Source organism: Rana temporaria, chromosome 1 (assembly GCF_905171775.1).
Source record: "Rana temporaria chromosome 1, aRanTem1.1, whole genome shotgun sequence".
In the NCBI taxonomy this organism is placed as follows: Eukaryota; Metazoa; Chordata; class Amphibia; order Anura; family Ranidae; genus Rana; species Rana temporaria.
Window position 1 is genome coordinate 664367300 of NC_053489.1, and position 14542 is coordinate 664381841.

At 48.4% G+C, this 14542-nt stretch overlaps 1 protein-coding gene across 2 annotated transcripts in view; it reads right to left on the reverse strand.

Annotated features, from left to right (window-relative positions):
• SFXN5 (sideroflexin 5) overlaps positions 1-14542 on the reverse strand; it is a 354774-nt gene that overhangs the window by 169370 nt on the left and 170862 nt on the right. For both annotated transcript variants that reach the window (XM_040335556.1, XM_040335557.1), the window contains exon 10: positions 4260-4350. In XM_040335556.1, coding sequence (XP_040191490.1) covers positions 4260-4350 — 91 coding nt within the window. The remainder of the gene's footprint in view (positions 1-4259; positions 4351-14542) is intronic.

A 14542-nucleotide genomic window follows, 5' to 3' on the forward strand; every position in this document is an offset into this window, starting at 1 on the left:
ACAATCCCCTAAGCGATAGAAGAGAGAAAATGGTAATTAGAGGTGAGTCTTCGTCATCATCCCTCTAACAAGTAGGCAAGTTACAACACAAACAGTCACTAATGGGGGAAGAGCAGCTTTTCTGCCGAGCTGACTGTTGCTGGGTGCCTATGTTGGGTCAACAGACAAAGACATGTAGCCAGATTCAGAGAGAGTTACGCCGCCGTATCAGTAGATACGCCGTCGTAACTCTGAATCTGCGCCGTCGTAAATTTAAGTGTATTCTCAAATTGAGATACACTTAAATCTAGCTAAGATACGACCGCGGGCGCCGTCGTATCTTAGCTGTCTATTTAGGCCGGCCGCTAGGGGCGTGTACGCTGATTTACGCCTAGAATGCGTAAATCAGCGAAATACGCCTATTCACGAACATACGCTTGCCCGTCGCAGTAAAGATACGCCATTTACGTAAGGCGTTTTCAGGCCTAAAGATATTCCACCAAAAAAATGGCGCAGCCAATGTTAAGTATGGACGTTGGAACCGCGTCGAATTTTAAAATTTTTACGTTGTTTGCGTAAGTCGTCCGTGAATGTGGCTGGGCGTAATTTACGTACACGTCGAAACCAATAAGTCTTTGCGGCATAATTTGGAGCATGCGCACTGGGATATGTCCACGGACGGCGCATGTGCCGTTCGTTAAAAACGTCAATCGCGTCGGGTCACGATTCATTAGCATAAAACACGCCCACCTCTTCACAATTTGAATTAGGCCGGCACAATTACGCTACGCCGCCGTAACTTAGGACGCAAGTGCTTTGTGAATACAGCACTTGCCTCTCTAACTTACGGCGGCGTAGCGTATATGAGATACGCTACGCCTGCCTAACGTTAGGCAGGTCTACGTGAACCCAGCTAATGGTGAGAAAAGGCCAAGCTTACCATGTCTATGTGCAGGCACAATTGCACCTGCCGTGGTTGTACCGCACAGCCAGTAGACAAATGCCGCGTACACACACTCGGAATTTCCGACAACAAATGTTCGATAGGAGCTTGTTGTTGGAAACTCCGACCGTGTGTAGGCCCCATCGGACATTTGCTGTCGGGATATCCGACAACAAAAATTTGAGAGCTGGTTCTCAGATTTTCCGACAACAAAACTTGTTGTCGGAAATTCCGAGCGTGCGTACACAATTCCGATGCACAAAATTCCACGCATGCTCGGAATCAAGCAGAAGAGCCGCACTGCCTATTGAACTTCATTTTTCTCGGCTCGTCGTACGTGTTGTACGTCACCGCGTTCTTAACGTTCGTAATTTCCGACAATATTTGTGTGACCCTGTGTGTATGCAACACAAGTTTAAGCCAACATTCCATCGGAAAAAAATCCACGGTTTTGTTGTCGGAATGTCCGATCGTGTGTACGCCCAGCAGAGCTGAGGTTCTGAGTTCAGATCTCGGAAAGGAAACAACCTGCACAGAGTTTGTAGAGTCACTTTTTTTGTGGGGTTTCCTCCAGTTGTTCCAATTCCACCTCAAAATCCAAACAGCTGCAGTGGAAGACCAATGCTGGCCACAGAGGGCTCGTATTTCCTGGGGTGGCCCTGCCAATGCCACCCGGCACAACAGCTGATCAGCAGCAGTTATGTTCAGGATTCTGACAATGGTGATGGCCGGCTATTGGCGGTGAGAGATTTCGCCATCTGTGCCGTTTAGGGTGGTTGAGAGAATCTACGAATTTTACTTTTGCAGTATGTCTGCGCAGACATGTGTGGCCATGGTGCGGACATTAGAGTGTAAGCTCCTCTGGGGCACAGACTGGTGTGAATGTCTCTATGCATTCCGTAATGCATAGAGAAATAGGCCACAACTATATAAATACAAAATTCACTTTATATATACAGTACACATATATAAATATACAGCAGGTAAAATAAGTGTTGAACACGTCACCATTTTTCTAGGTAAATATATTTCTAAAGGCGCCATTGACATGACATTTTCACCACATGTTGGTGACAACACATGCAATCCATACATACAAAGACACCAAAACAAATACGTTCAGAAATTAACTTACCGTATATACTCGAGAATAAGCCGAGTTTTTCAGCACATTTTTTTGTGCTGAAAATGCCCCCCTCGGCTTAGGCCGAGTACTCACGAGCAGACATGTCCGATGAAACCGGTCCGCGGACCATTTTCATCGGACATGTCTGCCCGGGGACTTCTGTTCGATGGCTGTACACACCATCGAACAGAGGTCCGCGCGTAAACAATACGCGGGGCGTGTCCGCGGTGTCGCCGCGACAATGACGCGGCGACGTGGGCGGCCTGCCTTTAAAATGCTTCCACGCATGCGTCAAAGTCATTTGATGCATGCGAGGGATGGCGGGCGGCCGGACATGTACGGTAGGTCAGTACTGACGGGCGGACAGGTTTCCAGCGGACTGTTTTAAAGCAAGTCCAGGAAACAGTTGTCCGCTGGAAACCTGTCCGATCCGCCCGAAAATGGTCCGCTCGGGCCAACACACGGCCAAACATGTCTGCTGAAACTGGTCTGCGGACCAGTTTCAGCAGACATGTTTGGTCGTGAGTACGGGGCCTTATACTCGAGTCACCTTTTTGCGCCTGATCTCCCGGACTTTGGGGACCCGGTACCGGCCAGCCGTAGGTCCTCTGGACCCCAAACTTGGCACACATGTAGCCCCCTGTTCCTCTACAACTGTGCAAAGTTTGTTGTCTGGGGGACCTACAGCTGGGGAGCACCGATTTTTCAAAGCCGGGCACCCCTTCCATAGACTCCCATGTTAAATGGTAATTTATCCAGTGATTTGGGGACCCGGTACCGGCCGATCGTAGGTCCCCTGGACCCGAGAACTTGGCACACATATAGCCCCATTTCACCTCTAAGAGTGTGCAAAGTTTGTTGTCTGGGGAACCTACGGCCAGGGAGCACCGATTTTCCAAAGCCGGGTACCCCTTCCATAGACTCTCATGTTAAACGGTAATTTCTCCGGTGATTTGGGGACCCAGTACTGGCCGGTCGTACACATGTAGTCCCATTTCTCCTTTACAAGGGTGCAAAGTTTGTTGTCTGGGGGACCTGCGGCTGGGGAGTACCGATTTTTCAAACCCGGGCACACCTTCCATAGACTCCAATGTTAAACGTTAGTCTAGTCATGGACACAGTGAGGCATGGGCACAGTGAGGCATGCACATAGACACAGTGAGGCAAAGTGAGACACGGTGAGACACAGTGAGGCAAAGTGAGGCAAAGTGAGGCACAGTGAGGCACAGACACAGTGAGGCATGGACACAGTGAGGCATGCAGATGGACACCCTAGGCCAGTGATGGCGAACCTTGGCACCCCAGATGTTTTGGAACTACATTTCCCATGATGCTTAACTACACTGCAGAGTGCATGAGCATCATGGGAAATGTAGTTCCAAAACATCTGGAGTGCCAAGGTTCGCCATCACTGCCCTAGGCTTATACTCGAGTCAATAAATTTTCCCATTTTTTGTGGTAAAATTAGGTGCCTCGGCTTATATTCAGGTTGGCTTATACTCGAGTATATACGGTAATAACAATAACATGGAATGACACAGGGAAAAAGTATTGAACACGCTAACTGAAATGTATTTAAAGTGGTTGTAAACCCTTTACAACCACTTTAACCTACAGGTAAGCCTTGATAAGGCTTACCTGTAGGTGCTTGAAACATCTCCCAGACTTGCATGGTCTAGGAAATATTTGCAAATCGCCATAGGGCGATTTCTTCTGCGCATGCGGCGGATTAAAAACGGGCACACTGTGCAGTTTCTATCTCGGGTCATGCTGTTAAAGGCGGCTCCAGCGCGCATGCGTGGGAGTGACGTCACGCGACTCCGGCCAGTCACAGAGCCGGAGTTCGCAGTCCCGAAAGGAAGAGGGGGTGAAGAATGGACGCTTGCTACTAGCGAGGAAGAGGGGGATATGGCGGGCTTCTCCTGCAAGTGTCACATAATGGGCTACTATGCGATGCATAATAGCCCATTATGCTTTACCTTTACAGGGAAACAAAGAGGAAGTAACACCCATCAGGGTTTACTTCCTCTTTAATACTTTGTAGAAAATCCTTTGTTGGCTTCAAGACGCCTCCGGTATGGAGAAACTAGTCACATGCACTAGAAATCAGCAAATAAACACATAGGAGCATTTCATATTTGTATAAACCCTCTAATAATAAAATCAGACAAGGACCAACGTGTAAAGAGCACCCAGAGCACCGGGACTTACCTACAGCCGGGAAGGGCACAAAGCGCTGGATGAAGAGCCTGGTAGCCGGGGTGAATTTGTTTGCTTTCTGGACCAGAGCGTTAAGGCCGACCTGAAAGAAAAGAGATGGAAATGAACTTCTGATGTAGAGGAGGGGAAAGACAATGGTAGATCAATAGTCATCTGATACGAACATTCACCATTCTTCAGACAGGCCTGGAAAATTAAACACAAATGGTGATTGGTTGTTTGGGGGTTACTGAACTTTGACTCCCTTTAGTGCAGTGTTCTAGATATACTGTAGGGTACTTCAACTGTGGTCTCTGACATCCTCAGGGTGCCACACATAGTACTTTGTATATCAAAAGTTATAGGAGATGGTCAGAGACTGGGGACATACCACAGGAGATGGTCACCGACTGGGGAAATGCTACAGGACATGGCCAGAGACGAGGGGCACACTACAGGAGATAATCAGAGACTGGGGACATGCTAATGGAGATGGTCAGAGACTGGGGATACACTACAGGAGATAATCAGAGACTCGGGACATACCAAGAAAGATGGTCAGAGACTGGGGAGCATACTGCAGGAGATGGACAGAGACTGGGGACATGCTACAGGAGTTGGTCAGAGACTGGGGACATGCTACAGGAGTTGGTAAGAGACTGGGGACACGCTACAGGAGATGGTCAGAGACTGGTGAGATACTACAGGAGATGGTCATACTGGTGACATACCACAAGAGATGGCCAGAGACTGGGGACACATTGCAGGAGATGGTCAGAGACTTGGGACACACTACAGGCGATGGTCAATAACTGGGAACATAGCACAAGAGATGGTCAGAGACTGGGGAGCATACGACAGGAGATGATCAGAGACTGGGGACACGCTAAGGAAATGGTCAGAGACTGGGGACACGCTAATAGAATAGCTCAGAGACTGGGGACATACTACAGGACATGGTCAGAGACTGAGAACACACTACAGGACATGGTCAGAGACTGGGGACACACTACAGGACATGGTCAGAGACTGGGGACATGCTAATGGAAATGGTCAGAGACTGGGGACATGCTAATGGAAATGGTCAGAGACTGGGGATACACTACAGGACATGGTCAGAGATTGGGGACGCACTACAGGACATGGTCAGAGATTGGGGACACACAACAGAAGATGGTCAGAGACTGGGGACATGCTAATATATATTCCCCATATAGGAGGCACAACTCATGCTAAGGTATGGACCAGGGAACACAAGCCGTCGTATTTTACGTTGTTTACGTAGTACGTGAATAGGGCTGGGCGTAGGTTACATTCACGTCGTAGGCAGTGATCCGTCGTATCTTAGGGAGTAGTTCCGACGTGATTCTGAGCATGCGCACAGGGATGCGTCCACGGGACGGCGCATGCGCCGTTCGTTTTAAGTACTTCTATGGCGCTTGGCCCATCATTTGCATGGGGACACGCCTCATTTGCATGGCTCACGCCCACTTCCACTTACGACGGCTTACGCCGAGGAAACCCAGTGTAGATTTGAGAGCGAGTGGGAGCACTGGTAGGTAGATTCAGGTAGATAGGATTAAACTTGCGGCGGCGTAGCTTAGCCTTTTTAGGCTACGCCGCCGTAAATTAGCTAGGCTAGTAATGATTCTAAATCAACTTACCTGCTAATCTACGGCGGCGTAGCCTAAAACGAGCGGGCGTAAGGGCGCCTAATTTAAATTGGTTGGAGGGGGCGTGTTCTATGGAAATGAGGCTTGACCTCACGTTTTTTGAGTTTTTTTGCTACTTCGCATGCGCCGGGCGCCTACATTACCCAGTGTGCATTGCGGCTAAGTACGCTGTACGGGCCTATTGATTTAGACGTGGACGTAAACGACGTAACTCCCGATTCGCAGACGACTTACGCAAACGACGTAAAAAATTCGAACCTCGCGGCGGGAACGGCGGCCATACTTTAACATTGTTATTCCACCACATAGGTGGAATAACTTTAGGCCGCCTAAGGCCTTACGGAAACAACGTAATTCGACTGCGGCGGGCTGGCGTACGTTCAGGAATCGGCGTACAAGCTCATTTACATAATCTACGCCGGCCGCAATGGAAGCGCCACCTAGCGGCCATCCGAAAAATTGCAAGCCAAGATAGAACGGCGCAAGCCGTCCTATCTTAGATATGTTTAAGCGCATCTCTGTTTGAGCATACGCTTAAACATACGGCGGCGTAGATTCGGAGTTAGGTCGGCTTATCTACTGATAAGCCGGCCTAACTCTTTGTGAATCTACCTATGGCTTCCTGAATAGTGTGCTTGCCTCTGTGCGCTGCGTATATTCGATACGCTACGCCGGCATAAATATGCGCCAATGTATGTGAATACAGGCCATAGAATATACGTAAAAAAAAAAAATAACAAAAAGTCTCAGAATTTTTAAAAAAAGACAGTCCTGCAGCGACCACACAATGGTAAAAGAGTCTCAGGGAAGGAAATGACACGGTGACAGGCCTCCAGCGGCGCAGTGAAGGCCCGTCCGGCCGGTAATAAGCGGCGGTGATGTCAGCGCACAGCGGAGGAGCTTGGCAGCCCCGGTCCGGAGAGAGGCAGAGGATGGCGGTGATTATGACCAGTCACAGCACATTCACAGGCTGTCAAACACGCCGACCTCCGAGCTCTGCTGACAATTATCGGGGAGAAGGAGCTGGGATTAGAAAACCCACAGGGGCTTCATCACGTAGGAGACGGCGAAAAATAACCTGAGCGTATGTTGTGCAAGAAGGCCGAGGATTCTATCAGACACATAAATACAGCAGCCGCCTGTAACCGTTTCTGTGCCGCGCCGGTGTCACCAGAATCTCATTATAGGACATGAACCAATGGAATCGTACCGCACAATATAATGCAATACTACAAAGTAATATTATACTATGAATATTATTATATATTTATATAGCTCTGACATATACTTTAGCGATTTACAGAGTCTCTGCACCAGAGGAGCTGACACTCTAATGTCTGAGACCATTACTATACATTTAGGGCCAGATTCTCAGAGACTTACGTCAGCGTATCAGTAGATACGCCGTCGTAAGTCCGAATCTGCGCCGTCGTAAATTCAAGCGTATTCTGGAAACCAGACACGCTTAACCACTTACCCCCCGGACCATATTGCTGCCCAAAGACCAGAGTACTTTTTGCGATTCGGGACTGCGTCGCTTTAACAGACAATTGCGCGGTCGTGCGACGTGGCTCCCAAACAAAATTGGCGTCCTTTTTTTCCCACAAATAGAGCTTTCTTTTGGTGGTATTTGATCACCTCTGCGTTTTTTATTTTTTGCGCTATAAACAAAAATAGAGCGACAATTTTGAAAAAAATGAATATTTTTTACTTTTTGCTATAATAAATATCCCCCAAAAATATATAAAAAAACATTTTTTTTCCTCAGTTTAGGCCGATTCGTAAAAAAAAAATCGCAATAAGCGTTTATTGATTGGTTTGCGCAAAAGTTATAGCGTTTACAAAATAGGGGATAGTTTTATGTCATTTTTATTAATATATTTTTTTTACTAGTAATGGCGGCGATCAGCGATTTTTTTTGGTATTGCGACATTATGGCGGACACTTCGGACACTTTTGACACATTTTTGGGACCATTGGCATTTTTATAGCGATCAGTGCTATAAAAATGCATTGGATTACTATAAAAATGCCACTGGCAGTGAAGGGGTTAACACTAGGGGGCGGGGAAGGGGTTAAGTATGCCTGGGTGTTATCTTACTGTGGGGGGGGGGGGGGAGTGGCCCCACTAGGGGAAACACTGATCCTCTGTTCATACATTGTATGAACCGAAGATCAGCATTTCCCCCGCTGACAGGACCGGGAGCTGTGTGTTTACACCCACAGCTCCCGGTCCCCGCTCTGAAACGAGCGATCAAGTGTGCCCGGCGGCGATAGCGCCCGCCGGGCACACGCACGGGAGTCGGGGGCGAGCGGGGGGCGCGCGCGCCGTGGCGGCTGAGAGAGAGGACGTTATACTACGTGCTCTCGCCCAGCAGAGCCAACTTGCCAACGTAGAACGGCGGTGCGCGGTCGGCAAGTGGTTAAATTAGGCTAAGATACGAGCGGTGTAAGTCTCCTACGCCGTCGTACCTTAGGGTGCATATTTACGTTGGCCACTAGGTGGTGCTTCCGTTGTTTTAGGCGTAGAATATGCAAATGACTAGATACGCCGATTCACGAACGTACGTGCGCCCGTCGCAATTAGTTACGCCGTTTACGTTCGAGATACGCCGGCGTAAAGATAAAGCTGGTCTCTAGGTGGCGCATCCCATGCAAAGTATGGACGTCGGAACAAGCGTATCTTTTTACGTTGTTTGCGTAAGTCGTACGCGAATGGGGCTGTGCGGAAATTACATTCACGTCACAGGCATTGAGCCGACGTATCTTTGGGCGTAAATACGACGTGATACTGAGCATGCGCGCGCATGCGCCGTTCCTTCGGCCACGCATCTACATGGGGTCAAGCCTCATTTAAATACAACACGCCCCCTACAGCCTACTTTGAATTACGCAGGCTTACGCCGGCCCATTTACGCTACGCCGCCTTAACGTAGGAGGCAAGTGCTTTGTGAATACAGCACTTGCCTCTCTAAGTTGCGGCGGCGTAGCGTAAATACGGTACGCTACGCCGGCGCAACGTAGATCGGCCGTACGTGAATCTAGGCCTTAGATAGCTCTGACATATACCTTAGCGATATACAGAGAACACTTGGCCATCTGTCTCTGCACCAGAGGAGCTGACACTCCAATGTCTCAGACTATTATTATACATTTATATAGCTCTGACATATACCACAGTGCTGTACAAAGAACACTTATGTGATTCCTATCACTCTCTGCACAAGAGGAGCTTACACTGGAAAAACAACTCCACACCATAATCCCCCCCCCCAACAAATGATTTATGGACCAGTGCACAAAGCAAGGCCCATAAAGACATGGATGAGTGCGTTTGGAGTGGAGGAACTTGACTGGCCTGCACAGAGTCCTGACCTCAACCCCATAGAACACCTTTGGGATGAATTAGAGCGGAGACTTTGAGCCAGGCCTTCTTGTCCAACATCAGTGCCTGACCTCACAAATGCACTTCTAGAAGAACATTCCCATAGACACACTCCTAAACCTTGTGGACGGCCTTCCCAGAAGAGGTGAAGCTGTTATAGCTGCAAAGGGCGGGGCCAACTCAATATTGAACCCTACGGACTAAGACTGGGAGGCCATTAACCACTTCAGTACCGGCCTATAGTCATATGACGTCCACAGAGGGGATCTCCCATCCTGGGTGGACGTCATATGACGTCCTGGGCTTTGTGAGGGGATATCTAATTGATGCCTGCAGCTAGAGGCGTCATTCAGATATCATTATATGCCGGCGGTGATTCTGCGCACCATAAGAACCATCATAGCGGCGGAAACAATCCTCCCTCCCGCCGCTATCTGGCGATTCTCCCGCTATCTGGCGATTCTCTATGAACGTCGGAGGCCTGGGCGCGATGTGATGACGTCACGCCCAGGTACCCGGAAGTAAACAAAGCGGAAATTGAAGCTAGTAAGCATGAGATCGGTGAATTTTTTCACAATCTCATGATTTCCAGCCTGGAGGAGAGATATGGGGTCTTATTGACCCCGCATCTCTCCATAAAGAGGACCTGTTTACATTCCTTGTAATAGGAATAAAAAGTGATAAAAAAAAAATAAAAAAAAATGTAAAAAAAAGTAAGCGAGAATAGGCCCGGTATTGAGGTGGATAGAAAAGCCCTGTATTGAAGTGGTTAAAGTTCATGTGCGTGTAAAGGCAGGCGTCCCAATACTTTTGGTAATATAGTGTATGTAGGAGGAGTGTTGACACCTTGACACAGGAGGACAGGAAGCTATCACTCCATTGGATTTTTGGCAAGATCAACAGTTTTGTTTGTTTTTTTCCCCTATTAAAACAGATATAACGAAACATCTTCCTCTATGTTATGGAGAGGAGGAGAAGGGGGTGTTCTATAGGTCTAGGCCTTTGAGCCCCCGTTCACCTCTGTCACAATAAGCACTGTGGAGAAATTAATTTCTTTATCGTACATCACAGGACACAGAGCAGCCATAGTAATTACTATGTGGGTTATACACCACCTATAGGTGAATGAACACTGGCAACTCAAGACAGATAGTCCCCCTCTATATAACGCCTTCTATATGGGAAGTATCTCATTTTTTTCGCCAGTGTCTGAAGGTGTTGGTCATGGTTGAAGAAGTGCTATGCTAAAGAAGAAGCCCCGTTGTAGAAAAAATTCTGTGGACCTTCGCTTTAAAAGCCAGCAGCTACAAATACTGCATCTGCTGACTTTTAAAAAATGGACACTTACCTGTCCAGCGTGCCCGCGATGTCTGCAGCCGAGGCCGATCAATCGCTCGTCTCTCAGCTGCCCTCGCCGCCATCCTCTGTGAGGGAATCAGGAAGTGAAGCGTTGTGGCTTCACTGCCCGATTCCCTACTGCAAATGCGCGACCTGCGCAGCACGCCCTCACTGGTCCCCACTATCTCCTGGGACCAGTGTGTTTCCCAGAAGACAAGGGGGGGGGGGTGACACAAAGGGGCGTGACTCCCGCGGGAGTCTATTCCCGAAAGTGGTGCAAATACCTATATTATACCGGTATCTGCACCCCCTCCACGCGAAAGGTGCCAGATGTGACACCGGAGGGGGGGAGGGTTCCGAAAAGCGGAGATTCACTTTTTGTGTGGACCTCCGCTTTAACCACTTCCCGACCGCCGCATGTAAATGTACGTCCACAGAATGGCACGTACAGGCAAATGGGCGTACATGTACGTCCTTGCCTTCTAGCGGGTGGGGGGGTCCGATCGGGACCCCCCCCCCGCTACATGCGGCGGTCGGATACCCGCGGGGAGCGATCCGGGACGACGGCGCGGCTATTTGTTTATAGCCACTCCGTCGCGATCGCTCCCCGGAGCTGAAGAACGGGGAGAGCCGTATGTAAACACGGCTTCCCCGTGCTTCACTATGGCACTGCATCGATCGAGTGATCCCTTATGTAGGGGAGACTCGATCGATGATGTCATTCCTACAGCCACACCCCCCTACAGTTGTAAACACACACTAGGTGAACCCTAACTCCTACAGCGCCCCCTGTGGTTAACTCCCAAACTGCAACTGTAATTTTCACAATAAACAATGCAATTTAAATGCATTTTTTGCTGTGAAAATGACGATGGTCCCAAAAATGTGTCAAAATTGTCCGAAGTGTCCGCCATAATGTCGCAGTCACGAAAAAAAAATCGCTGATCGCCGCCATTAGTAGTAAAAAAAAAAATCGATAAACGCCTATTGCGATTTTTTTTACCAAAAATAGGTAGAAGAATACGTATCGGCCTAAACTGAGGAAAAAAAAAAATTTTATATATGTTTTTGGGGGATATTTATTATAGCAAAAAGTAAAAAATATTGAATTTTTTTCAAAATTGTCACTCTATTTTTGTTTATAGCGCAAAAAATAAAAACCGCAGAGGTGATCAAATACCACCAAAAGAAAGCTTGATTTGTGGGGAAAAAAGGACGCCAATTTTGTTTGGGAGCCACGTCGCACGACCGCGCAATTGTCTGTTAAAGCGACGCAGTGCCGAATCGCAAAACCTGGCCTGGGCATTTAGCTGCCTAAAGGTCCGGGGCTTAAGTGGTTAAGCAGAATCAAGGGGCTATGCAGTCAGGTCTATCCTACATCCCAAAGAGCAATGGCCAAAATGGATGGTACCTGAGCCTCGTGGAAAACTGAGGTCACTTCCCTGTCAAACTCCTCTATTGAGGGCTGGACCTCATACATAAACCAAAGGTTGTCTTGGCAGGGTGCTGTACGGGTCCAAGGGTGTGGACCCCAGTATAATAGGGGAACCCAGTCCTTGAAGGTCCGCCATGACATGTTCCCATCAGCACTGATTTTTTTATAGAACAGAATCCTAGCACTCTGCCAGCTGCCCTGTCCTGGGGTTACAACACTGCTCCTCCATAGATATGGTTTGGTAAGCGTTGCCACCCTAGGACAGGAAGTATGTTTCTGGCAGGATCACCGGTGGAAAATAAAACAAAAACTCAATAACCACACCTGAAAGTTAATAATCTGTGTTTTCCACAAATCTAATTAAGGCCTAGATTGACACATAGAGATGATTAGATAATTAGAGAGTTTGGGCCAGATCCACATACATTTAGATTGGCGCAGCGTATCAGAGATACACTACGCCGCAGTACCTTACCTGGCGTATATTCGAATCCTCAGCGAGTTCGCGCCGTAAGTTACGGCAGCGGATTTGAAATTGGGCGGGTTGGGGGTGGGTTTCATTTAAATGAAGCGCGTCCCCGCGCCAAATGAACTGCGCATGCGTCGCCCCGAAATTTCCCGCCGTGCATTGCGCTAAATGACGTAATTTAGGACTAGCGCTAGGACGTCATTTTTTTAACTTAGACGTGAGTTACGTCCATTCCTATTCACGGCCGACTTACGTAAAAATTAAAAAAAATTCAAATTTCGACGCGGGAACGACGGCCATACTTCACATGGCAAGTCTATGTATACGCCGCAAAATACCAGCTTTAACTATACGCCAGAAAAAGCCGACTAAAGACGACGTTAGAAAATGCGACGGCTGCGCGTACGTTCGTGGATCTTCGTAAATTGCTAATTTGCATACCCGACGCGGAAAACGCCACCCAGCGGACACCGAAGTATTGCATCTTAGATCCGAAGGCGTACGAGTGTCGGATCTAACCCAGAAGCCGTCGTATCTTGTTTTGAGGATTCAAAACAACAATACGAGGCGGGAAATTTGATATTACGCCGGCGTATCAGTAGATACGCCGGCGTACTTGCTCTGTGGATCTGGCCCTTTGGCATGGAATTGTACGTACAAGAGGGTTGTGGGTGAGAGGGCGAGATCATTTCCAGCTCTTACATATACCGTCACATGTTAAATAACCGCCTTTCGCCCCCCTCCAGGATTATTAACGCCGATGACTCTACGGTGTTGAAGTGGCGATATATAGGATTCATCTAACGAGGCTTTTCGGAAATCCTCGTCTTCTAAACGTTGACTTAAGCTGTCAAACATAACTGTCATATTCCCGTTTCTGAGTGTCCTAATTAATGATTTACATGCTGATTTCTGCGCCACCATTCTCGTCTCCCGAGGCTTTGTCATGTTATTAAGAAGTGAAGACAGGCCGATGGAGAGAGAGAGGACGCGGTGCCCGGCTATTTTTAGTAACGCAAGGTAGTTAAACTAATTCATCCTGGGGGCCATGTTATACCAGGTCAGCAGAATGATACAACCTCGCCACATGGAAGGCACAGAAAACCAAAAGGTGCAAGCTAAAAGTCAATGGGCTAGATTCACGTACAGCGGCGTATCTTTGAGCGGGCGTAGCGCAGCTCATATGCGCTACGCCGACGTAACATAGAGAGGCAAGACCAGTATTCACAAAGCACTTGCTCCCTAAGTTACGGCGGCGTAGCGTAAATGGGCCGGCGTAAGCCCGCCTAATTCAAAGTAGGCAGGTAGTGGGCGTGTTGTATTAAAATTAATCGTGACCCCATGTAAATGAAGCACCGAACGAACGTGCCTCAATGCCTACGACGTGAAAAAGTTGGTCTAAGTCATGTAGGGTATGGACGTCGGAACTGCCGTCGGATTTTACGTCGTTTACGTAAGTCGTACGTGAATGGGGCTGGGCGTAGGTTACCTACGCCCAGCCCCATTCACGTACGACTTACGTAAACAACGTAAAATCCGACGACAGTTCCGACGTCCATACCCTACATGACTTAGACCAACTTTTTGATGGTTTAACTTTACGCCTTACGTAAACGGCGTAGCTTACTGCGACAGGCGCAAGTACGTTCGTGAATCGGCGTATCTAGGTCATTTACATATTCGACGCGTAAATCAATGGAAGAGCCCCTAGCGGCCAGCGTAAATATGCGCCCAAGATACGACGGCGTAGAAGATTTACGTCGGTCGGATGGAGCCGAAATTCAGGCGTATCTCCTTTGCAGAATCAATCGCATAGATACGACGGCGCATCCGTGGACTTACGCGGCGTATCATTAGATACGTCGGCGTAAGTCTTTGTGAATCCGGGCCAATCAGTCTGTGTACGGTGAGACCCGGGTGGCACAGTTAAAGGGGCAGCAGAGTGAACCTTAGGTCAGGGTCCAGATATGAACCTGCGACCTCTGCGGTGTCTGG